The sequence below is a fragment of the Anomaloglossus baeobatrachus genome, chromosome 3 (assembly GCF_048569485.1).
Source record: "Anomaloglossus baeobatrachus isolate aAnoBae1 chromosome 3, aAnoBae1.hap1, whole genome shotgun sequence".
NCBI lineage: Eukaryota > Metazoa > Chordata > Amphibia > Anura > Aromobatidae > Anomaloglossus > Anomaloglossus baeobatrachus.
This window is the reverse complement of record NC_134355.1, coordinates 559,101,386-559,129,265: the sequence shown is the minus strand read 5'-3', so window position 1 is coordinate 559,129,265 and position 27,880 is coordinate 559,101,386. Positions and strand designations below refer to the sequence as shown.

Genomic DNA, 27,880 nt, shown 5'->3' with positions numbered 1-27,880 from the left:
GACCCTCTGGCTCCACACACTGGCGGGGAGCCCGACATGGACCCTCTGGCTCCACACACTGGCGGGGAGCCCGACATGGACCCTCTGGCTCCACACACTGGCGGGGAGCCCGACATGGACCCTCTGGCTCCACACACTGGCGGGGAGCCCGACATGGACCCTCTGGCTCCACACACTGGCGGGGAGCCCGACATGGACCCTCTGGCTCCACACACTGGCGGGGAGCCCGACATGGACCCTCTGGCTCCACACACTGGCGGGGAGCCCGACATGGACCCTCTGGCTCCACACACTGGCGGGGAGCCCGACATGGACCCTCTGGCTCCACACACTGGCGGGGACCCCGACATGGACCCTCTGGCTCCACACACTGGCGGGGACCCCGACATGGACCCTCTGGCTCCACACACTGGCGGGGACCCCGACATGGACCCTCTGGCTCCACACACTGGCGGGGAGCCCGACATGGACCCTCTGGCTCCACACACTGGCGGGGAGCCCGACATGGACCCTCTGGCTCCACACACTGGTGGGCACCCTGACATGGACCCTCTGGCTCCACACACTGGCGGGGAGCCTGACATGGACCCTCTGGCTCCACACACTGGCGGGGAGCCTGACATGGACCCTCTGGCTCCACACACTGGCGGGGAGCCTGACATGGACCCTCTGGCTCCACACACTGGCGGGGAGCCTGACATGGACCCTCTGGCTCCACACACTGGCGGGCACCCTGACATGGACCCTCTGGCTCCACACACTGGCGGGCACCCTGACATGGACCCTCTGGCTCCACACACTGGCGGGCACCCTGACATGGACCCTCTGGCTCCACACACTGGCGGCTATTGATATGTCCTAATTCAGACATGGGGGACTGACCTCGAGTCTCCCAAACTCAACAGCCTCATATCTACCTGCTATTGATTTCGGGTGAGGAGACTTGCAGGAACTTCATACATCGCGGACCATGTTTTATGGACAGCTAAATTCTGCCTAAAAGCATATAGACAAGTCCTGGCTGCCATGGTAACCATCATAGACTATTATTAGGGCGGCACGGTGGCTCAGTGGTTAGCACTGCAGTCTTGCAGCGCTGGGGTCCTGGGTTCAAATCCCACCAAGGACACCATCTGAAGGAGTTTGTATGTTCTCCCCGTGTCTGCGTGGGTTTCCTCCGGGTTCTCCGGTTTCCTCTCACACTCCAAAAGCATACTCATAGGGAACCTAGATTGTGAGCCCCAATGGGGACAGTGTTGCCATTGTATGTAAAGCGCTGTGGAATTAACAGCGCTATATAAATGAATAAATATTATACTATTATTATTATTATTATATTATTGCCACTATGTTGTTCATGATGCTGCCTTAGTTTCTCTACTTAAAGGGGTTTTCCCATGAACAAAGTTGTTTTTAATCAATAGATCTTGGAATAATAATAATAATTTCCACAATTGGATGTGTTTAAAAAAAAATAAATGTCCCTCTGCTGAGATCTTATGTTTGACCTTGCTATGTACTGTGTAATGGCCGTGTCTGATCGAACAGGGACATGGTCTGATCATACCACATCTCCTGGGCCGGGGAGGAAGAAAAAGAGTATACAAATACCACAGCATGGGATCAGAGATGATTCTTTCTGTGAGGTAAAACATTTTTTTCTGCCTGTTTTTAAACCCGTTTTATCTCAAAAAAGAATCACTCTTAATCCCACGCTGTCTTGTCTTTATATTATTTTTGCATTCTGCTCGGCCCAGGAGATGTGCTATGATCAGATCATGTCCCTGTACGGTCAGACACGGCCATTACACAGTACACAGCAGGGGCACATACATAAGATTATCTCAGCACAGGAACTCTTATTATTAACACATCCAATTGTGTCACTTATTATTATTACAAGATCTGTTGATTAAATTGAATTATGTGTGAACAACAAGTCCCTTTTACAAAGCAAGTCTATGGAGCTTCGTCCTGAGTCGTGTTCTGATGTTCCATAGATTTACATTGTAAAAGGGACTTCTGGGTCAGCGCAGTGTGACCCGGAGAATCAGAAGAGTGGTGTCGGCACTGGATACCAGAGAACGCATCAATATGTGAGCATATTAATACACTCACACTTCACTACAATTGTATATGTACAGATAGAACGAAAAAAATAAAACTATATGGTAGGGCTTGTTTTAAAGGGAATCCATCACATCTGAGAGCAGCATAATATAGGGGTAGGGACCTTGGTTCCAGCAATGTGTCACTTACTGGGCTTGTTGCTGCAGTAGATCTACCAGTTCTCTGAATCCTAAGCTCTGTATAACCCCGCCCCCACCACTGATTGGCAGCTTTCTGCCTATGCAGAACATACACCAAGTTGCCAATTAGTGGTGGTTGTGGGGTTATACAAAGCTCATGAAAATAGAGGACTACATTGCAGAACGTTTACTAGTCCTCTAGTGATAACCTCCTGCAGAAAAAATGGTGATTTTTATCAAAACTGCATCAAGTAGGTGACAGATTGCTGCATTTGGGGTCTAGGTCCCTACGTTATGCTCCTCTCAGATTATATGGAAAACACTTGGTGATAGATTCCATTAAATACTGCTCCCAATATTGACAGTAGCATTTACCGTTGGTGATTAGACAAGGGAGGGGGCTCCTTCTGTCACCCCATCGATGCCTGTTCCCATTACCCTCCACTATAGCACATCAGATTCTATGGCAGCCAGGGCCTAATGGAATGCCACCGTTACACTGACAGGCTCAATACACTGTAATACAAGTTTTTTTTCCCATATATAATTTTTAGTTTTTATTTAATATATGACTGTGTCCATAATGATCTGAGTTTTTAACTAATCATGTTACTGTACAATGAACTCTATAAAAATAAAATCTGTTTTGTGTTTTTTTTTTTTTTTTCATGCCTCCCACCTCATAAAGAGTGGAATAAAATATCAATAAGTCAGGGTCACAGTGGTGTATGTTCTCTCATGTGAGAGCATCGGATGTGATGGGCTAATAACCCTCGGCTCAGACTGTGCTGCGAGCATGAGCCTAGTGTCATTCAGTGGGATTCAATTCTCTCGCATGTTAGGATCGGCACACAGGGAGAAGATGGAGACATTCATTTCTCCAGTGTGTGCGTATATCGGACTGCACTTGGATGTCATCAGAGAGCAGTCCGTAGTATAAGGCTGCTTTCACACTACGTTTTTTTAACATGCGTCATGAACGTTTTTTTGCTGTAAAAGCGGATCCTGCTTTTACAGCAAAAAACGCATGCTAACACGTGTTATTTTGCAGGATCCTGTCACTGGATGTTTAGGGGCGGGCATTGGAGTCATGTAATCGGGAGTGAGGGGAACTGAATGGGACAGACTGGGAGCCGGCTTCTTACAACTGCGGAGGTTCGTAACCAAGGTAAACATCGGGTAACTTGCTTGGATACCCGATATTTATCTTGGTTACGAGCGTCTGTACACGTAACCAACGTAAACATCGGGTAACTAAGAGAAGTGGTTACCCGATATTTACCTTGGTTACGAGTGTCCGCAGCTCTCAGGTGGGAGAGAGAGACAGGAGAGGGAGGGGGAGAGACAGAGAGAGAGAGGGAGGAATGAGAGGGTGGAGGGAAAGGGTGAGAGAGGGAGGAGAGAGAGAGACTGATCACCCGAGACTGGTTTCCTGGGCATGCTCAGTAGAGCAAGCAGGATCCTGTCTATCAGCATGCCAGCGTTCACCTGCGTTTGCGTGCTGTTTAGTCAGGATCCAGCAATTTGCAGTATTTGGATGCAGCTCAAAAACGCTACAAGTAGCGTTTTTGAAAAATGTTAAAAAACTGCAACTCGCTGGATCCTCACTATAACGCACGCAAACGCAGGTGAACGCATGTTAACGCGAGTCCATTGCAAATGCATTGAAATGAAAACGCATTTGCACTGGATCCGCTTTTGCGTTAAAAAACCGTTCATGACGGATGTTAAAAAAACGTAGTGTGAAAGCAGCCTTACACTGCTCTAAGTGCTATCTGATAAAACATCGGCTAGCACTCGGTCTTGTCATAAGCTCAGCTGAGCGAGCCCTAGGGCTGGGGTTTCATGGTGGCTTTGGCCGCAACATAGTTCACATAGCCAAAGATCGCTGTATTCTGCTTCCACAGCGCAGCATAGTGCAAGTACATGAGGTCACATTGCAATTTGCATTTTTTTAATGATTTACTTGTTGCAGTATTTTGCCTGTGGCAATATGACACCATTCACTTGCACTATACTATGGTGTAGCAGTAGCATACAGTAGTCTTTGGTTGTGGGACCTGTGCCATGGCCAAAGTGACTATGTAGCCCCAGCCCTAGGGCTCGCTCAGCCGAGCTGATAACATGTACAAAAGACCTCACACACCTCTATCAGCAGAGCAATTAGACAGCTATTGCTCTAAGGCCCCCTTCACACATCCATATAAAAAAACCTCACTTGTGGCATGTTCCGTTTTCACCATCCTTGTTGTCATCCGAGTGTTTGTATCTCTGGTATGTGAGACAACCATGTGACACGTACCTGGAAAAAAAAACATGACTGAAATGAAAGCTTTTTATGTGTTAATAATATTCAAAGATTTTATAGCTATTAGCCAAATAAACAATTGAGAGAAACGACAAGGGGGCCCCCCATTTTTCATAATCAGCCAAGGTAATGCAGACAGCTAGGGGCTAATATGATCAGGCTGGGAAGGTCCATGATTATTGGGCCCTTCTCAGCCTAGAAATAGCAGACTGCAGCTGCAGGGGTCCCTACCAGTGTCTGCAGTGTATGGAGCCCATCTCGAGGATTAGGTCGAGTACAAGGATGACGCAGGGACTCCATGCACAGCGCCGACCATAATCTCACGCCTGCGCAAATAGCTCACACGAGCGCGCGAGGGCAGCTATGTTTTATGCTCTGCCCGCGATATGGCTGTGCAAGCGGACATGACTACACAGGCGTGAGATTTGAAAGAGCAATGTGGATGATGACTGAGGCGTCATCCACGTCAATCAAGAAAGAAGGACAGCGAACAGCAGAAGGGGAGACCGGAGCCAAAAAAGAGCAGACCCATCTGAGCCACACAGGTAATTAGCATACGTGGCGGTCATCTTTTATAAAGTTATTTTTGGGGTCAGCAAGGGGAGTCAGGGAACAAGGTGCACCTTCATAGAATGCAGCCCCAGGAGTTGCAGAAGATGATACTTTTAGTTTTAATAGTGAAAAAACTGGTAACAGGTTCCCTTTAACAACAGGGCTTGATGCCAGCTGACACTACACAGCTGACATCAACCCCAAACAACATTACACCTGTCACCTAGGCATCAGGACAATTGGGAAAAGCCGAGGGGAAGCCCCAGAATTGGCACATTCAATGTGATGCACCACTTCTGGGGTGGCTACGGGCCGCTATTTTTAGGCTGGGAAGGGCCAAATAAGAATGGAACTTCCCAGCTTGATAAAATCCACTCTCAGCTGATTGTTTTACCTTTGCTGGGTATTTTTTTTTTCCTTTTAATTATTTATTTGGTTAATAGCTGTAAAATCTATCATCTTTATCATCCTTGCCCATCTTTAACACTTAAATCAGTAATTCTTTGAATGCGTTTAATCCTGGTTCCTGTCAGACGGACGGCATGCAGATGTTATCTGTGTGCAATGTGTGTTTTAAACAGACCCATAGACTTCTATTGTCAACTGTGAAAACGCTAAAAAATGGACATGTCTTCTTGTGGATCACACGGACAAACGTATGGTTCACTTGGCCTGTGTGAAAATCGGCACCTATTTTAATGAGTATACGTGTGATCGTGTCTCCAGTGCGTGTGTGAGCGGACACGACACATACCAGAGACACGGACCTGCGAGGGGGCCTCAGACAGTGTTCCCCAACTCCAGCCCTCAAGAGCCACAACACACCATGTTTTCAGGATTTCTTCAGCATGGCACAGGGGTTGGAATCATTACCTGGAAATCCTGAGGAAATCCTGAAAACATGACCTGTTGATGGGTCTTGGGGATTCGAGTTGGGGAACTTTGCTCTGAGACAATGGAGACACAAAAACAAGATTTTTTTTTTTCAAGTCTTTCTATTTTAATAAATGTTTCCCCCCAAACAGCACCATTTAAAAAATAAATAAAAAAAAACAAACAATTGTAGCACAGAAAGAGTCCTCCCATGGCTACATTGACAGAAAATAGAAAAAATAACAACAGAACTGATCTGTTCCAGGTCAAAATATCTCACATACTTAAAGGAGTTGTCTGACATTAGCTTAACAAAAATGTTTGAGTTTATCTGTGCTGTATTGTCATATAAATCACACCTACATTGTTATTTTTTGTTTTCTATCTTTTGTTCCTCTTGAATTATCCCTTTATTCTCTGCAGCTCCTTGTTTACATTCAGATCCAGCAAACATGACCACTTCCTGTGCTAAACCTCCCAGTCACAGCTGGCACCGCCCACCCCAGTGTCCAGCCTCACCCCAGTGTCCAGCCTCAGTGTCCAGCCCCACCCCAGTGTCCAGCCCCACCCCAGTGTCCAGCCTCGCCCTCTGCCCGCCCCCTGCACACACATTCCCTGTCAGTATTCTTCCCCAGCACCTGACCTGGTATCACTACAGCATTGCAAATAACAGCCCCACATCGGGCTCTGCACCACACACGCACACATATGGCTCTGTACTGCACACGCACACATATGGCTCTGTACTGCACACGCACACACATGGCTCTGTACCGCACACGCACACATATGGCTCTGTACTGCACACGCACAAATATGGCTCTGTACCGCACACGCACACATATGGCTCTGTACCGCACACGCACACATATGGTTCTGTACCACACACGCACACATATGGCTCTGTACTGCACACGCACACATATGGCTCTGTACCGCACACGCACACATATGGCTCTGTACCGCACACGCACACATATGGCTCTGTACCGCACACGCACACATATGGCTCTGTACCGCACACGCACACATATGGCTCTGTACCGCACACGCACACATATGGTTCTGTACCACACACGCACACATATGGCTCTATACTGCACACATATGGCTCTGTACCACACACGCACACATATGGTTCTGTACCGCACACGCACACATATGGCTCTGTACCGCACACGCACACATATGGCTCTGTACCGCACACATATGGCTCTGTACCGCACACGCACACATATGGCTCTGCACCGCACACGCACACATATGGCTCTGTACCGCACACGCACACACATGGCTCTGCACCGCACACGCACACATATGGCTCTGCACCGCACACGCACACATATGGCTCTGTACCGCACACGCACACATATGGCTCTGCACACGCACACATATGGCTCTGCACCGCACACGCACACATATGGCTCTGCACCGCACACGCACACATATGGCTCTGCACACGCACACACATGGCTCTGCACCGCACACGCACACATATGGCTCTGCACCGCACACGCACACATATGGCTCTGCACTGCACACATATGGCTCTGCAACCCCCCCCATCCCCATCCGGAACACATGTGGAGTACATACTCACCCGTCCTCGGTCCCCGCCGCTCCTGCGCGTTCGCGCGCTGTCTGTGCTCTGGCCATATCAGCACAGTAGTGACGTCACCGCTGTGCTGAAGAGAGCACAGACAGCGGGAGGGACAGTGATGAGAAGCTGCGCTGCTGCTCATCAGCACTTTCAAATGTACCGGCATCGGTGATCTGTGATCTGTGATGTCGGTATATTTGAATGTGTGATCCTGAGCAGAGGGCCCGGTGCTGGAGCTGACACCACGGCAGCCGCCGCCAGGCCCCGCCCCCAGGGCACGGACCCTACAGCAGTGCAGGGGGAGGTTGCTGGAGGTGCTGGGCAATGGCTCTGTACCGCACACGCACACATATGGCTCTGCACCGCACACATATGGCTCTGTACCGCACACGCACACATATTGCTCTGCACCGCACACATATGGCTCTGTACCGCACATGCACACATATGGCTCTGCACACGCACACACATGGCTCTGCACCGCACACGCACACATATGGCTCTGCACCGCACACGCACACATATGGCTCTGTACCGTACACATATGGCTCTGCACACGCACACACATGGCTCTGCACCGCACACGCACACATGGCTCTGCACCGCACACGCACACATTTGGCTCTGCACACGCACACACATGGCTCTGCACCGCACACGCACACATATGGCTCTGTACCGCACACGCACACATATGGCTCTGTACCGCACACGCACACATATGGCTCTGTACCGCACACGCACACATATGGTTCTGCACCGCACACATATGGCTCTGTACCGCACACGCACACATATGGCTCTGCACCGCACACATATGGCTCTGTACCGCACACGCACACATATGGCTCTGCACACGCACACACATGGCTCTGCACCGCACACGCACACATATGGCTCTGCACCGCACACGCACACATATGGCTCTGTACCGCACACGCACACATATGGCTCTGCACACGCACACACATGGCTCTGCACCGCACACGCACACATATGGCTCTGCACCGCACACGCACACATATGGCTCTGCACACGCACACACATGGCTCTGCACCGCACACGCACACATATGGCTCTGCACCGCACACGCACACATATGGCTCTGCACCGCACACATATGGCTCTGCAACCCCCCCCATCCCCATCCGGAACACATGTGGAGTACATACTCACCCGTCCTCGGTCCCCGCCGCTCCTGCGCGTTCGCGCGCTGTCTGTGCTGAAGAGAGCACAGACAGCGGGAGGGACAGTGATGAGAAGCTGCGCTGCGCTGCTGCTCATCAGCACTTTCAAATGTACCGGCATCGGTGATCTGTGATCTGTGATGTCGGTATATTTGAATGTGTGATCCTGAGCAGAGGGCCCGGTGCTGGAGCTGACACCACGGCAGCCGCCGCCAGGCCCCGCCCCCAGGGCACGGACCCTACAGCAGTGCAGGGGGAGGTTGCTGGAGGTGCTGGGCAATGTGTGGGAGGGTGCAGGGAAGGGGGGCGGTGACTCCTCACACTGTACAGCCCAGCAGGGCGGTAACATGCTGTTCCAGATTTGCATGTCAACATGGCCCTGCCCATGTAGACATGAAATGACCGGAAGCAGCAAAATCGCGGAAGGAGCGGTCACATGACCACTCTGAGCCAGGGGAGAGGGGCTGACAGCGGAGCAGGTAAGTGCTCTCTATCTACTTACCTGCCCCAATGTAGCCCAATAGGGAAATAAAAAAAAAAAGTCAAAGAAGCCGGATAACCCCTTTAATGAAGGAAGGGTCTAGTTAATTTTCACCATAAAAAGTGTACATTGACGGAAAAATAATATACTAGCTTTTGGAATATGACAGTGAACAAGTGAAAAAAATATTCGGTTTTGAATGTGCTAAGTACATTGGTCCTTAAGGGGAACCTGGTGCCTCAAGAAAAGCTATTTGCCTGCAGATATAGGGGTAGTCTGCATCTAAAATGTGTGTAAACCCTGTGTTATCAGCTTTTTGGAAGAGCAGCTACAAGGATCGGGGAGGTGCAGGGAGCAGATAGTCACCAATCCTTCTACATTGAGCTGCCTGGCACTTTGATAGACAGCCTACTCTACACACACTTACAGCAGTACAGCCATCAATCAAATTACCTGCAGGTAAATAGCGTTTCTCTCGAGGTGACCGGTTTCCTTTAAGAGATTAACACTCTCAATTGAGTTTTCACTTAATTGGTCTCCAACCTGTTTTTTCGGCCTTATTGTAGTGCAGAGCTCTGTAAATCAAAATAATCTTTTTAGTGATGATGATCTGTGTTTTCTTGTCTTTCTAGCAACACTTACCTATGACACGCTGCGGTTTGCTGATACCCCAGACTTTCCTGAAACTGCAGAGCCTGTCTGGATTTTGGGGAAAGAGTACAGTGCATTAACAGGTACTAAAATATATCTCTGAGTTGTCTCTACTTCACTCCGTTATTCTTTTTTCAATTTAAATAAAGGGATTTCCGAGCTGAAAAAAAAAAAAAAGTGAATTGTGACAGCGTGTGATGTGAACACTGTCAGGACTTCCCTCTGCAGTTGGGCTGTCACTTGACAACATGTATGTTATTTGCATAGATGGGATCACTTGCCAGCTAGTCTCATCTGGCTTCTATTGAGAGAAATGTTGGAGAATTTAGGTGGCATGTGACCTCAAATAACATGGATGCAATCACATGACAGCCTTAACCATACAGGGACTACAGGGAAATTGTGACAGTGTGCGCAGTGAAACCTGTCACAATTCAGCAGTCTGATACATGGGCTGAATGCAGACTTTTCAGCCCCGAACCCCCTTTAATATCCACTAACCCTTTATCAGTTTCATTTCTAACTATTAGCCACATTCTACTGCTGTCAGAAACCCATAACATGTTGTATCAAGCAGTAGAGTGAGGCCGTGTATGGCCGGTTTTACAGTAAACGTACTGATCTACGATCACCTTTCCTTATTTTCATTTTTTTGTAGAAAAAGAGGAGCTTCTGAATGATGTCACGTCCAGACTGTGGTTTACTTACCGACGGAACTTCCCAGCAATAGGTAAGAATGATTTACAGGCATGGTCGACAAAGGGAGGATGCCTCTTCCACTTGTGTCAGATTTGCTCTTGAACATTTGCACAATATCCAGGGAATGTCATATAGTTTTTCTTCTGTTCCAGTAGTTTTCAAGGGTCTTACTAGCAATACGGCGTATTTGTATAATAAAGTATCCGCAGGGAGCGCTAGCGGTGTATAGGGAAGGTGTTGACCGCTGTTTAGGTATCAGTTATCCAAAAAGGCTGTTATAAAGTGTGTTTTGCTCTGTAGGAACCGGAACAATAATGTCAGCGGCTTCTGTGCAATACGTACGGTGATCGTACACCTTACATAACTCTGGGCTAATGATCTTCTGACCAACAGGTCTTAATTTTGATAACCCCATACACATGCACTCTCAGCTGTATTGAGGGTGCATGTATTCTCAGCCGAGAGAGGAGAATAAGTCACTGCCAGATGCCCCCTGTGTATAGGTCTGGTCCAAGTGCTTCTTTAAAAATTGTTTTTATTGTACTGACATGTTGCTGTATGTAACTGTAGAGAACAAGCCATTGAAGGAACACTAAGGCTATGTTAACATGGCTCCACTTATACTCCTGGAAAACAGGATTCGGGTGTATACACTGACTGGGCCATTCATTGTAATGATGCTGATGGAGTCACTGTGTCGGGCATAATTTTCTGAAGTATACATCAATTTTAGGCGGGCACCAAGACATGGTTGAAACGATAACCATAAACTAGAAATATCATCTCACTGTTAGTCCTGAAACAATATATCTCATGTAGATGTTATTCTCCTGCTGACCAGTTTCAGCACTTTTGGCTGGGTGAAGGGGACTTACCATTGATTTCTCCTACTGCAAATAAGGCAAAGGGGGGAGGCTCCTGCTGAAGCTGGATGTGTTACAGCAGGACAGTGAGGAGGATATATATATATATTAGTAATTGTGTAACAACACAAAATGGATCACAGAATATAAGATTAAACAAGGACTTTTTGTGTTTAGCAATGTTCTTTACACTTTTTTTTTTTTTACTCCCCCCCTCCCCTCTTTAAAGAGAAAAAAATATAACTCTGATGGTCGATTTTTACTTGGTCATTTATATATGACTGCTTCTAATTTCTAATGAAGCCTCGAAGCTGCCACATCTAGAAGCCAGGAACTTAGTTGTTACTAGGATTCCCAGCATATAGTCATTGATTTATTGATTGCTACCTGCAGTTTCTGCCTTCGTGAATGTAATTTGGCTTTAAATAGCACAACCAGTTCTTGTGACTCAGTCGGATTGTGTGCGCTCCTCCGTGATATATTTCTGCTATATACCAATGTCAAGGTCAGAATGACGATGATGATGAGACTCAAAGGATCTCTTGATATCCGGCTGCTGTTTCTAATTAAAATGTCATGAGTGCACTTAGAGACTAAATAACTGGACAGCAAGTCAGTTACATCTATCTCCATGACTGGCTCTTAACCAAGTGTACTTTTTATTGTTTGAAAGAACTCTAAACCGAGCAGTAAGGGGGTGTAAACAAAAGTTTTAGTCCAATCAAGTATCGCAGGGCAGGGCTTCATGACGTAGAGAGATCTCCACATCCTCCTTGGATTGGTCAGTCCAGACTCCAGGAATTTCCTTTGTCCATCTGTCTTGGGTGTAGAACAGGAAATAGCAGCCATCTTTACAATTACATGTGCTGGTATATACTGTGTCTAAGGAAAATACACTGAATATGCAATATACATATGTACATGTTACTAAGAAACAAAAGCATTCACAAATATGTGTGTTAGTTCACATCTACTGAACTATATAACTGAGTCTATGAAATGGCTGAATTAAGTATTTTTGGATACTCAATTCTTTATCCTCAACACCAAAGTATTTACAGATGTGGAGAATGAGAACATTTACACTAAAAATAGCATATAGTTACAGAAAAGAAAATGGTCAGGATTTGTTTGGTGGTAGGGTGGGTTTGAATGTTATATTTTTTGTTTTATATATATATATATATATATATATATATATATATATATATATATATATATATATATATATATATATATATATATATATATATTATATATATATATATATATGTATGTATATGTGTGTGTGAAACTACTATAAATATCAGATTTACAAAAATATATAATAACAGGATATTTGGAGATGCTGGTTACTTTTACTGTTTACAGCATATAGTACTTACATAATTTTTTATAATATTATGCACTTAGTATGTACAGGGCTGCCACCAGGAGTCTCATGGCCCTATACTGGCAAAATGTTTGGGTCTCCTTGAGACTCCATTCAGGCTCCATGCCAGCTCCACCTCCACCCCTCAAACCATCCAGTCTCACCACCGCTTTTGGAAAAACTCCACTTCTGCAGTACATCCCCCACCAATCACACATTAACAGTTCTTATCAAACACCCTTGAAGTTATTCCAGAAAAGGAAGTATTTTCCTCAGAAAATTAATAATACATCGCACCTCTCCATAATACACCCTTTACACTGCCCCTCTCCATAATATTTCTCCCACACTGCCCCTCTATGTAATATCCCCCACACACACTGCTCCTTGCAACAAAGAAAGCAGTTTTAGGCACCACATGGTAATAAATATAAGTAAAGGGAGGGGTGCTAACAAAAACTATGCAAAAAGAATTGGAACATGACAAGAAAACCACCATCACCCCGGCCTCTGCGATTGTCCCGCCCTTGTCTTCAGCTCCTCCATGGAGCGCTTACCATTCCCAGCTGGCTGCCACATCCTTGCCACCTCCGCGGCTCTTCGGTGCTCACAGTGGACATATTTTCTGCAGTTTGTGACTAGGGCTCGGCCTGGTAGTTAATGAAGGGAAGTAAGTACCCAGGCAGGGCCCCCCTCTTCACCGGACCCCATATTCCAGTAAGGGAATTATTGTAAACTGCTAGAACTGATCTTCCATACAAATGTAGTCCCCCCTTACCACCCACCCCTCCCAAAAAAACACCTTTATTTCTATATTCTCTCTGCAGGTGGGACTGGTCCGACATCGGACACTGGCTGGGGCTGCATGCTGCGATGCGGGCAGATGATTTTTGCTCAGTCTTTGATCTGTAGACATATAGGAAGAGGTAAGATATCATAGACTGTTATGCTATCTCTTCTATTGCTGTGTTTGTATTTATTTTTTTTATTGATTGAATGGTGGAGTCACTCGTAGGGTACAGTTGTGTGAATTTTGGATTGCATGTAAAAGGACACTCTTCACAAAACTAATCCATTATGATAAGCCTGGTGCAGGATAGATAAGTCATTATCCACACTAAGCTAAATATGGTGCAACAGCAACATGGAATGTAGGAAGATCTTGTTTGGATTGCTACTGAGAGAACATTTCTTTGAATTACACTTTTGTACGTTATATTAAAGGGACAACAATTGAAAACATGAAAGGTATTAATGATGTAATTTAAAATAAAAACTAAACATTATCATTTGTTTTTTAATGGAGTAAAGTATGAAAAAAATGAAAAAGTTTTGATGTTTTCCACTTTTAAATACTATGAGGTGCAGCTGTTGAAATTGCCATGAAAATGTAGTGTAAAACTAGCCTGCATCATGACTGCAGTAAATGTGGCTGGGATCTGTCTAAGGCTATGTGCGCACTAGTGCGTTTTACCCGCGGATTTGCCGCGGAAATTTCTTGAGAAATGTCTGCAATCTTTGTGCAGACATTTCCCAGCAAATCCTATGTGAAAAAAAAATAGCTGTGCGCACGCTGCGGATTTTTCTCAAGAAATTTCCTTGAGAAGAATTTCTTGAGAAAATTTCTTGAGAAAATGAGCATGTCAATTCTTCTTCAGCGCTCTATTGTGAGACCCAGACGATTGGGTATAGCTACTGCCCTCCGGAGGCCACACAAAGCACTACACTAAAAAGTGCAAGGCCCCTCCCCTTCTGGCTATACCCCCCCGTGGTATCACGGGTTCTCCAGTTTTCAAGCTTTGTGCGAAGGAGGTCAGACATCCACGCATAGCTCCACAGATTTTAGTCAGCAGTAGCTGCTGACTATTTCGGATGGAAGAAAAGAGGGCCCATATAGGGCCCCCAGCATGCTCCCTTCTCACCCGTGGATGGTGTTGTAAGGTTGAGGTACCTATTGCTGGTACAGGGGCTGGAGCCCCACATGCTGTTTTCCTTCCACATCCCCTTGTAGGGCTCTGTGGAATTGGGATCCTGCCGGCCTCTAAGCTCTGACGCCGGGCTCCATCCACAGACCCAGTTGAACCTGATGGATATGGAGCAGGAGTACAATCAGGGACATGGCCCTGCATCATACAGGTACTCTGTGTCCCCGGCAGGCACAGACACACTCCGGGCTGGCTGGGTGTTGTAGTGCGCCGGGGACCGTAACGTTGGAGTTAGTGTTCCTACAGTTTACTGGGGGACTTTGTGTTGTGGGAACGCAGCGCCGACCCCCACTGGACCGGGCGGCGCTGCTGTGACTTGTGGTGCGCCGGGGACACGCCGACCGCGTTTTTACGGCGGCGGCGTTTATAAATCCAGTCCCCGGCTTTTGCGGCCTAGCTCCGCTTCGTTCCCGCCCCCACCCTGTCAATCAGGGTAGGGGAGAGACGCTGTTTCGCAGCAGCGACGAGGGCTGGAGCCTGATTTACATGCTCCAGCCCTCTCACTAGGCACAGAGGGAAGCAGGCTTCCCGCTCTTAGCCAGGAACGCCCAGGGCCCGCCCCCCCTCCTCTCCCAGGACGCCGGCAGCCATTACATGCAGTCTGGCTGGAGGAAGGACGCAAGGCTCTGGGAGACCTGGACTAGGGGGCTTTTGGCGACCACACACCCGCTCTTAAGCGGGCGGTAAGCGGCATTTCAGCTGGCCCCTCTAGTGCCTCAGTGTGTATTGGTGTACTGTGTCACCAGATATATATATTTATTTATTTCTTGCACTGTGAGGTCGCTTCCTGGCTGGATACCCCAGATCGCTCTGAGGAGGCAGCAACATGTCATCCACAAAACGCAAGGCTGCCAAGGCTAGGGCTGTGTACACTGCGTGTGCTGCATGTGGGGCTGCTCTACCAGCAGGTTCCAAAGACCCCCATTGTGTGCAATGCTCAGATCCGGTGCTGCTTCGCCAGCCGGAGTCCGGAGGGGTAGTGACCCAGGCTGAGACGCTTGTAAGTCCTGCCCCGGTGTCAGGGACAGACTTTGCAGTTTTTGCTGATGGAATGTCTGTGACTATGGCAAAGATCCTTGAAACTTTGCAATCCATGACTGGGGCTCAGTCTATGGACACGGCGAGGTCTCTGTCCTCTAATCCCCCTCAGTTGGAATTAGTCCAGACTGCAAGGGGGTCCCCGGCTTCCCAGGCTGAGTATTATGACTCAGATGATAGCCCCAGCCACCCTAAGCGAGCTCGCTGGGAAAGACCCTCAACGTCATCACACTGCTCAGGGTCTCAGCGCAATCAGTCGCCCTGTGATGCGTCTGAAGAGAGTGATCAGGAGTCTTATCCTGGAACCCCTCTCAATCTGGATACCCCGGATGGGGACGCCATGGTAAACGATCTTATCTCAGCCATCAATAGACTGTTGGATATTTCTCCCCCAGCTCCTTCTGCAGAGGAGGCAGCTGCAGAGCAGGAGAAGTTTCGTTTCCTCTATCCCAAGCGTAAATTGAGTGCTTTCTTGGATCACTCTGACTTCAGAGAATCAATCCAGAAACACGACGCTCATCCAGAAAGGCGTTTCTCTAAACGTTCTAAGGATACACGTTTTCCTTTCCCCCCTGATGTGGTCAAGCGCTGGACCCAGTGTCCAAAAGTAGACCCCCCGATTTCCAAACTTGCAGCTAGATCCATAGTTGCAGTGGAGGATGGCGCTTCACTTAAGGATGCCAATGACAGACAGATGGACCTTTGGTTAAAATCTGTCTATGAAGCTATCGGCGCGTCGTTTGCTCCAGCATTCGCAGCCGTATGGGCACTCCAAGCTATTTCAGCTGGTTTAGCAAAAGTGGATGCTATCATACATCCAGCGGCGCCGCAAGTGGCGTCCCTTACCTCGCAGATGTCTGCGTTTGCGTCTTACGCTATCAATGCGGTCCTAGAATCTACCAGCCGCACCTCAATGGCGTCCGCCAATTCGGTAGTTTTGCGCAGAGCCTTGTGGTTAAAGGACTGGAAAGCAGATGCTGGTTCCAAAAAATGTTTAACCAGCTTGCCTTTATCTAGAGATAGACTGTTTGGCGAGCCATTGGCTGACATCATTAAACAGTCCAAGGGTAAAGACTCTTCCTTACCCCAGCCCAGATCAAGCAAACCTCAGCAGAAAAAATGGCAGCAGAGGTTTCAGTCCTTTCGAGGTTCGGGCAAGACACAATTCTCCTCGTCCAAAGGGACTCAGAGGACGCAAAGAGTCTCAGATTCCTGGCGGGCTCACGCACGCCCCAAGAAAGCAAATGGAGGAACCGCTTCCAAAGCGGCTACCTCATGACTTCCAGCCCCCCCCCTCCGCATCTCCGGTTGGGGGCAGGCTCTCCCGCTTTTCCGACATTTGGACGTCACAGGTCAAAGACCGGTGGGTGACAAACATTTTGTCTCGCGGGTACAGAATCGAGTTCAGTTCTCGTCCTCCAGCTCGGTTCTTCAGAACCTCCCCACATCCAGACCGAGCAGATGCCCTGCTGCAGGCGGTGGACTCCCTAAGAGCGGAAGGAGTAGTGGTTCCTGTACCGCCTCAGGAACAAGGGCGAGGGTTTTACTCCAATCTCTTTGTGGTTCCAAAAAAGGACGGCTCGTTCCGTCCTGTTCTGGATCTAAAGCTGCTCAACAAACATGTGCACGCCAGACGGTTCCGGATGGAAACCCTCCGCTCTGTCGTTGCCTCAATGTCTCAAGGAGACTTCCTTGCCTCAATAGACATCAAAGATGCTTATCTCCACGTGCCAATTGCTACAGAACATCAACGTTTTCTACGTTTTGTGATAGGAAACGACCATCTTCAGTTCGTAGCTCTGCCATTCGGTCTGGCGACAGCCCCCCGGGTCTTCACCAAGGTCATGGCGGCGGTGGTAGCAGTCTTGCACTCTCAGGGACACTCGGTGATCCCTTACCTAGACGATCTACTTGTCAAGGCACCCTCTCAAGAGGCATGCCAACTCAGTCTACATGCTACGCTGGAGACTCTACAGACGTTCGGATGGATCATCAACTTTCCAAAGTCGAATCTGTCACCGTCACAGTCGCTAACGTATCTTGGCATGGAGTTTCATACTCGAGCAGCGAGAGTGAAGCTTCCGCTGAACAAGCAGCGGTCCTTACAGACAGGGGTGCAATCCCTCCTTCAAGGCCAGTCGCACCCCTTACGGCGCCTCATGCACTTCCTCGGGAAGATGGTGGCAGCCATGGAAGCAGTTCCCTTTGCGCAGTTTCATCTGCGCCCACTTCAATGGGACATTCTCCGCCAATGGGACGGGAAGTCAACGTCCCTGGACAGGAAAGTCTCTCTTTCCCAGACGGCCAAGGACTCTCTACAATGGTGGCTCCTTCCCACATCATTGTCTCAGGGAAGATCCTTCCTGCCCCCATCCTGGGCAGTGGTCACGACAGATGCGAGTCTGTCAGGGTGGGGAGCAGTGTTTCTCCACCACAGGGCCCAGGGGACGTGGACTCCGCAGGAGTCCACCCTTCAGATCAATGTTCTGGAAATCAGGGCAGTGTATCTTGCCCTACTGGCCTTCCAACAGTGGCTGGAAGGAAAGCAGATCCGAATCCAGTCGGACAACTCCACAGCGGTGGCATACATCAACCACCAAGGAGGGACGCGCAGTCGGCAAGCATTCCAAGAAGTCCGGCGCATTCTAATGTGGGTGGAGGACACAGCCTCCACCATATCCGCGGTTCACATCCCAGGCGTAGAAAATTGGGAAGCAGACTTCCTCAGTCGCCAGGGCATGGACGCAGGGGAGTGGTCCCTTCACCCGGACGTGTTTCAGGAAATCTGTCGCCGATGGGGAGTGCCGGACGTCGACCTAATGGCGTCCCGGCACAACAACAAGGTCCCGGCATTCATGGCGAGGTCGCGCGATCAAAGAGCTCTGGCGGCAGACGCATTAGTTCAAGATTGGTCGCAGTTCCGGCTCCCATACGTCTTCCCACCTCTGGCACTCTTGCCCAGAGTGTTACGCAAGATCAGATCCGATTGCAGCCGCGTCATACTCGTCGCCCCAGACTGGCCGAGGAGATCGTGGTATCCGGATCTGTGGCATCTCACGGTCGGTCGACCGTGGTCACTGCCAGACCGACCAGACTTACTGTCCCAAGGGCCGTTTTTCCATCAGAATTCTGCGGCCCTGAACCTGACTGTGTGGCCATTGAGTCCTGGATCCTAGCGTCCGCAGGATTATCTCAAGGAGTCGTAGCCACAATGAGACAAGCTAGGAAGTCAACGTCTGCTAAGATCTACCACAGAACGTGGAAGATTTTCTTATCCTGGTGCTCTGCACAGAGAGTATCCCCTTGGCCATTTGCATTGCCCGCCTTTCTTTCCTTCCTGCAATCGGGGTTGGAAAAGGGCTTGTCGCTCAGCTCCCTTAAAGGGCAAGTCTCGGCACTATCCGTGTTTTTTCAGAAGCGTCTAGCACGTCTTCCTAAGGTGCGCACGTTTCTGCAGGGGGTCTGTCATATTGTGCCCCCGTACAGGCGGCCGTTAGATCCATGGGATCTGAACAGGGTACTAGTTGCTCTCCAGAAGCCGCCTTTCGAGCCTCTGAAGGAAGTTTCCTTTTCTCGCCTGTCACAGAAAGTGGCGTTTCTTGTTGCGATCACATCGCTTCGGCGAGTGTCGGAGCTGGCAGCTCTGTCATCCAAGGCTCCCTTCCTGGTGTTCCACCAGGACAAGGTAGTGCTGCGCCCCATTCCGGAGTTTCTCCCTAAGGTCGTATCCTCGTTTCATCTTAATCAGGATATATCCTTGCCTTCCTTTTGTCCTCATCCGGTTCACCGGTATGAAAAGGACTTACGTTTGCTAGATCTGGTGAGAGCACTCAGAATCTACATTTCCCGCACGGCGCCCATGCGCCGTTCCGATGCACTTTTTGTCCTTGTCGCTGGTCCGCGCAAGGGGTTGCAGGCTTCTAAAGCCACCCTGGCTCGATGGATCAAAGAACCAATTCTAGAGGCCTACCGTTCTGCGGGGCTTCCGGTTCCTTCAGGGCTAAAAGCCCACTCAACCAGAGCCGTGGGTGCGTCCTGGGCATTACGACACCAGGCTTCGGCTCAACAAGTGTGCCAGGCAGCTTCCTGGTCGAGTCTGCACACTTTCACCAAGCATTATCAGGTGCATACCTATGCTTCGGCGGATGCCAGCTTAGGTAGAAGAGTCCTGCAGGCGGCAGTGACACCCCCGTAGGGGAGGGCTGTTTTGCAGCTCTAACATGAGGTATCTCTTTACCCACCCAGGGACAGCTTTTGGACGTCCCAATCGTCTGGGTCTCCCAATAGAGCGCTGAAGAAGAAGGGAATTTTGTTACTTACCGTAAATTCCTTTTCTTCTAGCTCTTATTGGGAGACCCAGCACCCGCCCTGTTGTCCTTCGGGATTTTTTTGTTGTTTGCGGGTACACATGTTGTTCATGTTGAACGGTTTTTCAGTTCTCCGACGTTATTCGGAGTTAATTTGTTTAAACCAGTTATTGGCTTCCTCCTTCTTGCTTTGGCACTAAAACTGGAGAACCCGTGATACCACGGGGGGGTATAGCCAGAAGGGGAGGGGCCTTGCACTTTTTAGTGTAGTGCTTTGTGTGGCCTCCGGAGGGCAGTAGCTATACCCAATCGTCTGGGTCTCCCAATAAGAGCTAGAAGAAAAGGAATTTACGGTAAGTAACAAAATTCCCTTCTTTTCCGCAGGTACCCTGCGGATTTCGGCAGTACAGCCTGCAAAATCCGCAGGGAACAACCTGCGGGAAAATCGCGGATTTTTTCCGGAGGTCCGGAAATCTTCCACTCCCAGAAGTTTCTCAAGAAATTTTCTTGAGAAACTTCACAGTTCTAGTGTGCACAAAGCCTAATGTCTCCCCTCCTTCCCTTCTGGGAGTTTGCAAAAAGATAAGGGAGGATGAGGTTTAGGATCACAGTGAGGAGTCATTATGTTGGTGACTGCAAAGTGATATTGACATATGGAAAGTGTCACCAAGGACGGCTGACAGCGCAGATTCTGCTAGCAGGTGCTGCTTGATGTATCATGTGCCGGGATTAGATACAGGGAGTGCAACACATGTTGGGATTAGATATAGAGCCCAGTTGAATGGCTATTTGAGCAGTGGTGTAATGTGTGACCCCCCCCCCCCCCCCTCCGCTCCATCCACTTCTATGGGAGCAGAGGTGTAATATATGAAACCTCTCCTTCCACTTCTAAGGGAGCAGTAATGCAATGTGTGACCCTTTCTGTCCACTTCTATGGGAGGAGTGGTGTCTTGTGTGACCCTGCTCCGTCTACTTCTATGGGATCAGTGATGCAATGTGTGACCCTCCCCACTCTGTCCTCTTCTATGGGATCAGTGAAGTAATGTGTGACCCCCCCGACCACTTCTATGGGAGGAGTGGTGTCTTGTGTGACCCTGCTCCGTCCACTTCTATGGGATCAGTGATGCAATCTGTGACCCCACCCCCACTCTGTCCTCTTCTAAGGGATCAGTGATGTAATGTGTGACACCCCCCACTTCTGTGGGAGCTGTAGTGTAGGCTCTAGGGGGTAAGACATGATGGCATTAGGTACGTGATCTGTTATGTCAGTGTTAGGGGTACTTTGCACGCTACGACATCGCTAGCCGATGCTTGTGATGCCGAGCGCGATAGTAGCCACCCCCCGTCGCACATGCGATATCTTGTGATAGCTCCCGTAGCAAACATTATCGCTACGGCAGCTTCACACGCACTTACCTGCCCTGCGACGTCTCTCTGGCCGGCGACCCGCCTCCTTCCTAAGGGGGCGGGTCGTGCGGCGTCACAGCGACGTCACACGGCAGGCGGCCAATAGAAGCGGAGGGGCGGAGATGAGCGGGACGTAAACATCCCGCTCACCTCCTTTCTTCCGCATAGCCGGTGGAGGCAGGTAAGGAGATGTTCCTTGCTCTTGCGGCTTCACTCACAGCGATGTATGCTGCCGCAGGAACGAGGAACAACATCGTATCTCCTATTAGTGCGACATTATGAAAATGTCCGACACTACACAGATCACCGATTTACGACGCTTTTGCGATCGTTTATCGGCGCATCAATGCTTTACATGTTGCGATGTCGTTACCGGCGCCGGATGTGCGTCACTTTTGATTTGACCCCGATGATATCGCAGTAGCGATGTCGCAACGTGCAAAGTACCCCTAAGTCCCTGCATAGGGTTACATTGATATAGCAGTGCTGTCAGAGAACAGAGTGTGATGATTACACTGCTGTGCTGTGAACTGCAGACTGACAGCAGCGGGGAGCGGTGATCAGCAGCCTGGTATTGTACCAACCTCACCGCATCCCAGACCTCCTCTTCTCGCATCTCCTGTCACACTTGCATCCTGGCACCTCCTCCTGTCATCTCCCTCGCTGACCGGTGCCAGGGGGAAACTGAAGTTTGTAGCATAGCTGCGGGCTTCAGGAAAAAACATGGTGCCAATCTCCTCCCAGAGCTGTGACTTGGACCGCAGAGGCGGCACGGCCGGGCCACAGCTGGAGGCAGCCACAGTGTAGGAGATGCGGTCATACACAGACCACAGTCTCCTATCTGCAGGGGCTGCTGTATTTATGCTAAGTGTCATGTTCAGACACCAACACACCAGCAAATGAAAATAGCATCACCCAGTGGCTTCAGAAAAAAGTGAATTAAAAACAAAATTGTAAAAACAGGATTTTTAATTTTTCTATTAAAAATAATTGATTTATTCAATGAATACAAAAATAAAAATCACAGCACCTAGCCTTCTAAGATGATGTGTGGCCTATGTATAAAAAGCTGGCCATGCAGATGAGATATCTGTTAGCTGAAAAGCTAAGAACACTATTCCCCCCCCCCATATATATTTTTCTCAGGATTGTGGGAATCAGTCACTGCAAGACATCTCTGGCTCCTTATACCTCAGGAGAACAAGAGATGATTTTGAAATCCAACATGGCCAATCCTTCTTTCCCCACCACCGGTCCCCATGCATCGGTTCTTGGGGAGAGTTGTGACACCTCCATGTTACATAATAGATGGTAATGTTTGTGAAGACTTGAAGCTATTAAATGAAGTGTCCTCCCCACTCTTCAGGTGACTTCTGCTTGGAAGCCAGACACTATTTTACACATACAAGTTTAAAAAAACAAAACAAAAAAAAAAAACTGTCAGAAAGAAAAGATCAGCCATTGTTATTGGTGGAGGCTGTGTTTTCTGCTGGATAAAGAGGTGTTACCTGTAATCGTAATCCTGCCTCTGCTGATAAGGAGCCTTGCTGAAAACCCTTCTTGTAAGGACAGGAAGTATGAGTCTAAAAAAAAAGTGGCAGTGACGGAGTAAAAATTACACTGTTACTAATGATTATTATATATGTATTTGTGTGTATGTGTATATGTATATATTAAAAAAAAAACACAAAGAGAAAAATTGTATGAAAAATACCCTGAATAATAATGAATAAAATGCAAGGTACTTAGTGTATACATTTTTGCAAAAAGGTAAGAAGCTGTCCCACCTCGTCACAGTGTACCCATCTGCGACGGTCCGTAACCAACTAAAGTTAAAACCATTATATATACCTGACTTGTGTCTATCAAAACTCCAATGTGGATGGTGTGACGGGAGTGTACAACAGAGCAAAGGATGGACGAGGCCGAGGGACGATCCAACAGGTTTATTCACAAGAACACTGGAACAGCACACGATAAGTCCACGTAAAACAGATTCGGGTGCCCTTCCCGACAATCCTCGGACCGGATAACAAAGCAATCGTCCTTACAGTAGTCCAAAGAGTTCCACACACTCCCACGGGCCGCCACACAGGCCTAGCTCCGTCCGTGTCCACAGCCACCCAGGCTGGAGCTCCTTCCTCTCTTAGTTCCAGCTCACTCTGAAGTTACAAAAAGGGAAATGCATTGTCTGTGCTGCTTGACCAGCCCACCATGTTTGTTCAGGGGGTAGGGGTCACACATCCTATCATCAATGGTTTGGTCCATCACAGGGCTCCAATATGTCTGCCAGCCACAGTAGATGAAGGGATCCCCTGCTGTGCAGCACAATGACTATTCCTTCACTGGCCAATGCAATTACAGATTGGATACACAACTCTGGAAAGAAGAGGACAGGCTATTTACATAATCACATTAGATGCCAAGACTACAATTGTATGAGAGAGACACATTGAGACCAGTAGCTCCCCCAAGAAAATACATGAATTACAACCAATACAACCAGGGAAATATACATATCATGACATAGTATCACAGCATATACAGTGAGAGGGTAAATTACATCTTCACAATCCCTCCCCCTCCCAACTTGTGTACGTACTAGGGACCTCTACAGGTCACTGGTTAAGTACACACAGGCAGAGCGTTACTTACATGTGGCTTCATGCAGCCACGAATTGGCATCGTAGCTCTCCCACATCATTGCCCAGGAGAACAGCTGCAGGCAGACCACCCATCACCCCAACCACACATCGCCTGACCCCAAAACCAAAGTTCAGATCCACAGTGGCTGTGGCTGTGGGAATAGTCCTCCATTGTCCACCAGCCAGTTCAATGACAATCCCAGGTCCTCTATGGATTGCCTCAGGCCGAACCACTCGGGGATCAGCCAGTGTGAGGAAAGCACCTGAGTCACAAAATCCAACAAGTCTCTGTCCATCCAGCACAACCTCCTGCAAGTGCTTACCTCGATGAGCAGAAGTCGTCATAACTGCGGGTCGCACCCCGTAAACTCCTGGTGGTGCAACATGGGGGGCTGGGTCACTAGGCCAGTCCTCACATAGCGGTGCCACATCTTCCTCCATGGCACTGGGCTGTAAATAATTAACAATCCGATTGGGTGCAGGATCAGTCCTCATTTGAACAGCTGGGCAGGAGACTTGCCGATACCCTGGCTGTCCACATTGATAGCATCTGAGCTGGGTCTCCCTCCATCCAAGGCGTCCTCTTGGGTTAGGGGTAGGGGAACTTGGAGGCCGGCTCCCACCTGAAGGTGCTGTAGGGGTTTGAGGATGATTCCTCCATGGCCTGGCTGGGCATGAGGCCTGCAAATGCCCGGGATGCCTACAAACATAACACCTGCACTCTGTTACTTCCTCTCCCCGGCGTATTCCAGAAAGTGCAGTAGAAGCAACTGGAGGCACATTAACACGGGTATCAACATGTGGTGGCTTAGAGGAACGGGGAACAATGGGGACAGAATAACTGGGGGCATCCGGTGTTGTGGAGCTGTTAGGCGTCTCTCCATCCTCCAACAGAACCCTCCACTGAGGCTTGATGGTGAGAGCCTCATCAGCGAGAGCAGCAGCTTCCCCCACTGTTGCTGGTTTTCTATCACGCACCCATTCCCGGATCTCAGCGGGGCACTGGGCAAAGAATTGTTCTTTTAGGATGACCTGCAGGAAGGTCTCCCAAGATAAGGCCTCCTCTGCCTCCAGCCAGCGATTACATATTTGTTTGAGTCTATGAGCATATATCTTAAAAGACACTTCCCCATCACAGGCTAAAGCACGGAACTGAGTCCTGTAAGTGTCTGGGGTCACAGCATAATGTTCTAGAATAGTCTGTTTAATATCCGCATACTCACAGTTCCACCGAGGGTCCATAGCTCTATAGGCTTCAGCAGCTCCCCCCTCTAGGAGCCCAACCAGATGCCGGACACGCTCCCTGTCCGGGACTTCCATTAATCGACACTGATGCTCAAAGTCCTGGAAGAAGCCCTCAATGTCGCCTGCAGCCTCATTAAACGGCTTAAAGTCTTTGCGGGACACCCTGGGAAGTTCCCTCATGATGGGTGCTGGGGTTACAGTCTGTCTGGAACCTCTCGCGGCTTCCACAGCGAGCTCCTTATCCAGCAGTACCATCTCCTCCATCCTGCGCTCCTTCTCTTTAGCTCCACGCATGGCCTCCCTCTTATCTTCTATGGTGGCCTCATCTCCAACAGTGCCATCTCCTCCTTGTACCACACAACCCATTGACTTTTTTGGGTATTCACCTCCGGCTGCCGTCTTTCTTCCGTTTGCTGTGAGGATCCTTCCTCCACGTCATTTTGCGAACAGACTCCTTCTAGCGCCTCAATCAGCTGCTCCTTGGAGAGTCCTTTGAAACGAACTCCTACTTCACGGGCCTTTGATTGCAGGCTCCCCAAAGTCCAGGTCTTGTACTCTGCAGTGCTGGTTCCTGATGTTGAGCCATTGTCCTCCATTCCTTCTGCTCTGATCCCACCGCTGCCACCAGTTTGTGACGGGAGTGTACAACAGAGCAAAGGATGGACGAGGCCGAGGGACGATCCAACAGGTTTATTCACAAGAACACTGGAACAGCACACGATAAGTCCACGTAAAACAGATTCGGGGGCCCTTCCCGACAATCCTCGGACCGGATAACAAAGCAATCGTCCTTACAGTAGTCCAAAGAGTTCCACACACTCCCACGGGCCGCCACACAGGCCTAGCTCCGTCCGTGTCCACAGCCACCCAGGCTGGAGCTCCTTCCTCTCTTAGTTCCAGCTCACTCTGAAGTTACAAAAAGGGAAATGCATTGTCTGTGCTGCTTGACCAGCCCACCATGTTTGTTCAGGGGGTAGGGGTCACACATCCTATCATCAATGGTTTGGTCCATCACAGGGCTCCAATATGTCTGCCAGCCACAGTAGATGAAGGGATCCCCTGCTGTGCAGCACAATGACTATTCCTTCACTGGCCAATGCAATTACAGATTAGATACACAACTCTGGAAAGAAGAGGACAGGCTATTTACATAATCACATTAGATGCCAAGACTACAATTGTATGAGAGAGACACATTGAGACCAGTAGCTCCCCCAAGAAAATACATGAATTACAACTAATACAACCAGGGAAATATACATATCATGACATAGTATCACAGCATATACAGTGAGAGGGTAAATTACATCTTCACAGATGGTAACAAGTGGTCAGCTGGGTCCCAGATTAAATACACAACAAAGTGGGAAGCAATTGGTTGTTCAGCCTCAGTATAAGGAGGGCTGCACCCCCAACTTTAAATAAAGCAAGATAACAGACAAAAAACACCAAAAAAACTGAGCTGTAACAAAAAAAAAACAATATATACTTATAATCAATATGTTTTTATTAAAGTTTTCAAGAAAATACTGAAAAAAAATAAAAGGAAAGGTCATAATATTGTTAATAGAACATATCGCCCACACCAGTATATTAATATACTTCTAATATTTGGTGTGCTCGCTGAATAACTCAACACACAGTCAGCAATGTTAAAACAGCTGGCAACAAAAGTGAGTACACCCCATAAGTGAAAATGGCAAAATTGTTCCCGAAGTGTCTATTTTATGTGGCCATCATTATTTTCAGGCATGGAGTTCACTAGAGCTTCACAGGAGCCATTAGAATGGTCTTCCATCCTCCATGACGACATCACGGATGTTAGAGACCTCGTGCTCCTCCACTTTCCATTTGACAGAGCCCAACAGGGGCTCGATAGGGTTTAAGTGTGGAGACATGCTTGGCCAGTCCAGCACCTTTACCCTTCATTTCTTTAGCACGGCAGTGGTCATCTTGGAGGTGTGTTTGGGGTTGTTATCATGTTGGAACACTGCCCTACAGCCCAGTTTCCAAAGGGAGAGGATCATTCTCATGAGCTCTCTAAAAAGAGAGATAAATCATTGTGATCCCAATGTATTATTTCCCCTCTTTAAATCATTTGTAAGGCCACATTTAGAATATGGGATCCAGATTTGGATAACTACATTATTACAATGGATGGAAGATCTCTCCTATGATGAGAATTTGAAAAAGGTACATTTGTTTAGCTTAGAAAAAAAAAAACCTCGGAGGAGATCTCATTTATATGTATAAATACATGTGTGGTCAATACAAACTACTGGCACATGACTTATTCCTTCCAAAGACAATACTAAGGACCAGGGGGCACTCACTGCGAGTGGAAGAAAGGAGATTCTGGCAGATAAATAGGAAAGGGTTCTTTCTTTCTTTACAGTTAGAGCAGTCAGACTGTGGAAT

The 27,880-nt window shown here is 48.5% G+C and overlaps 1 protein-coding gene across 2 annotated transcripts in view; it reads left to right on the top strand.

The window, feature by feature from the left end:
- Nucleotides 1–27,880, top strand: part of ATG4B (autophagy related 4B cysteine peptidase) — a 66,658-nt gene that overhangs the window by 1,159 nt on the left and 37,619 nt on the right. For both annotated transcript variants that reach the window (XM_075340852.1, XM_075340851.1), the window contains exons 2-4: nucleotides 9,883–9,984; nucleotides 10,560–10,631; nucleotides 13,663–13,761. In XM_075340852.1, coding sequence (XP_075196967.1) covers nucleotides 9,883–9,984; nucleotides 10,560–10,631; nucleotides 13,663–13,761 — 273 coding nt within the window. The remainder of the gene's footprint in view (nucleotides 1–9,882; nucleotides 9,985–10,559; nucleotides 10,632–13,662; nucleotides 13,762–27,880) is intronic.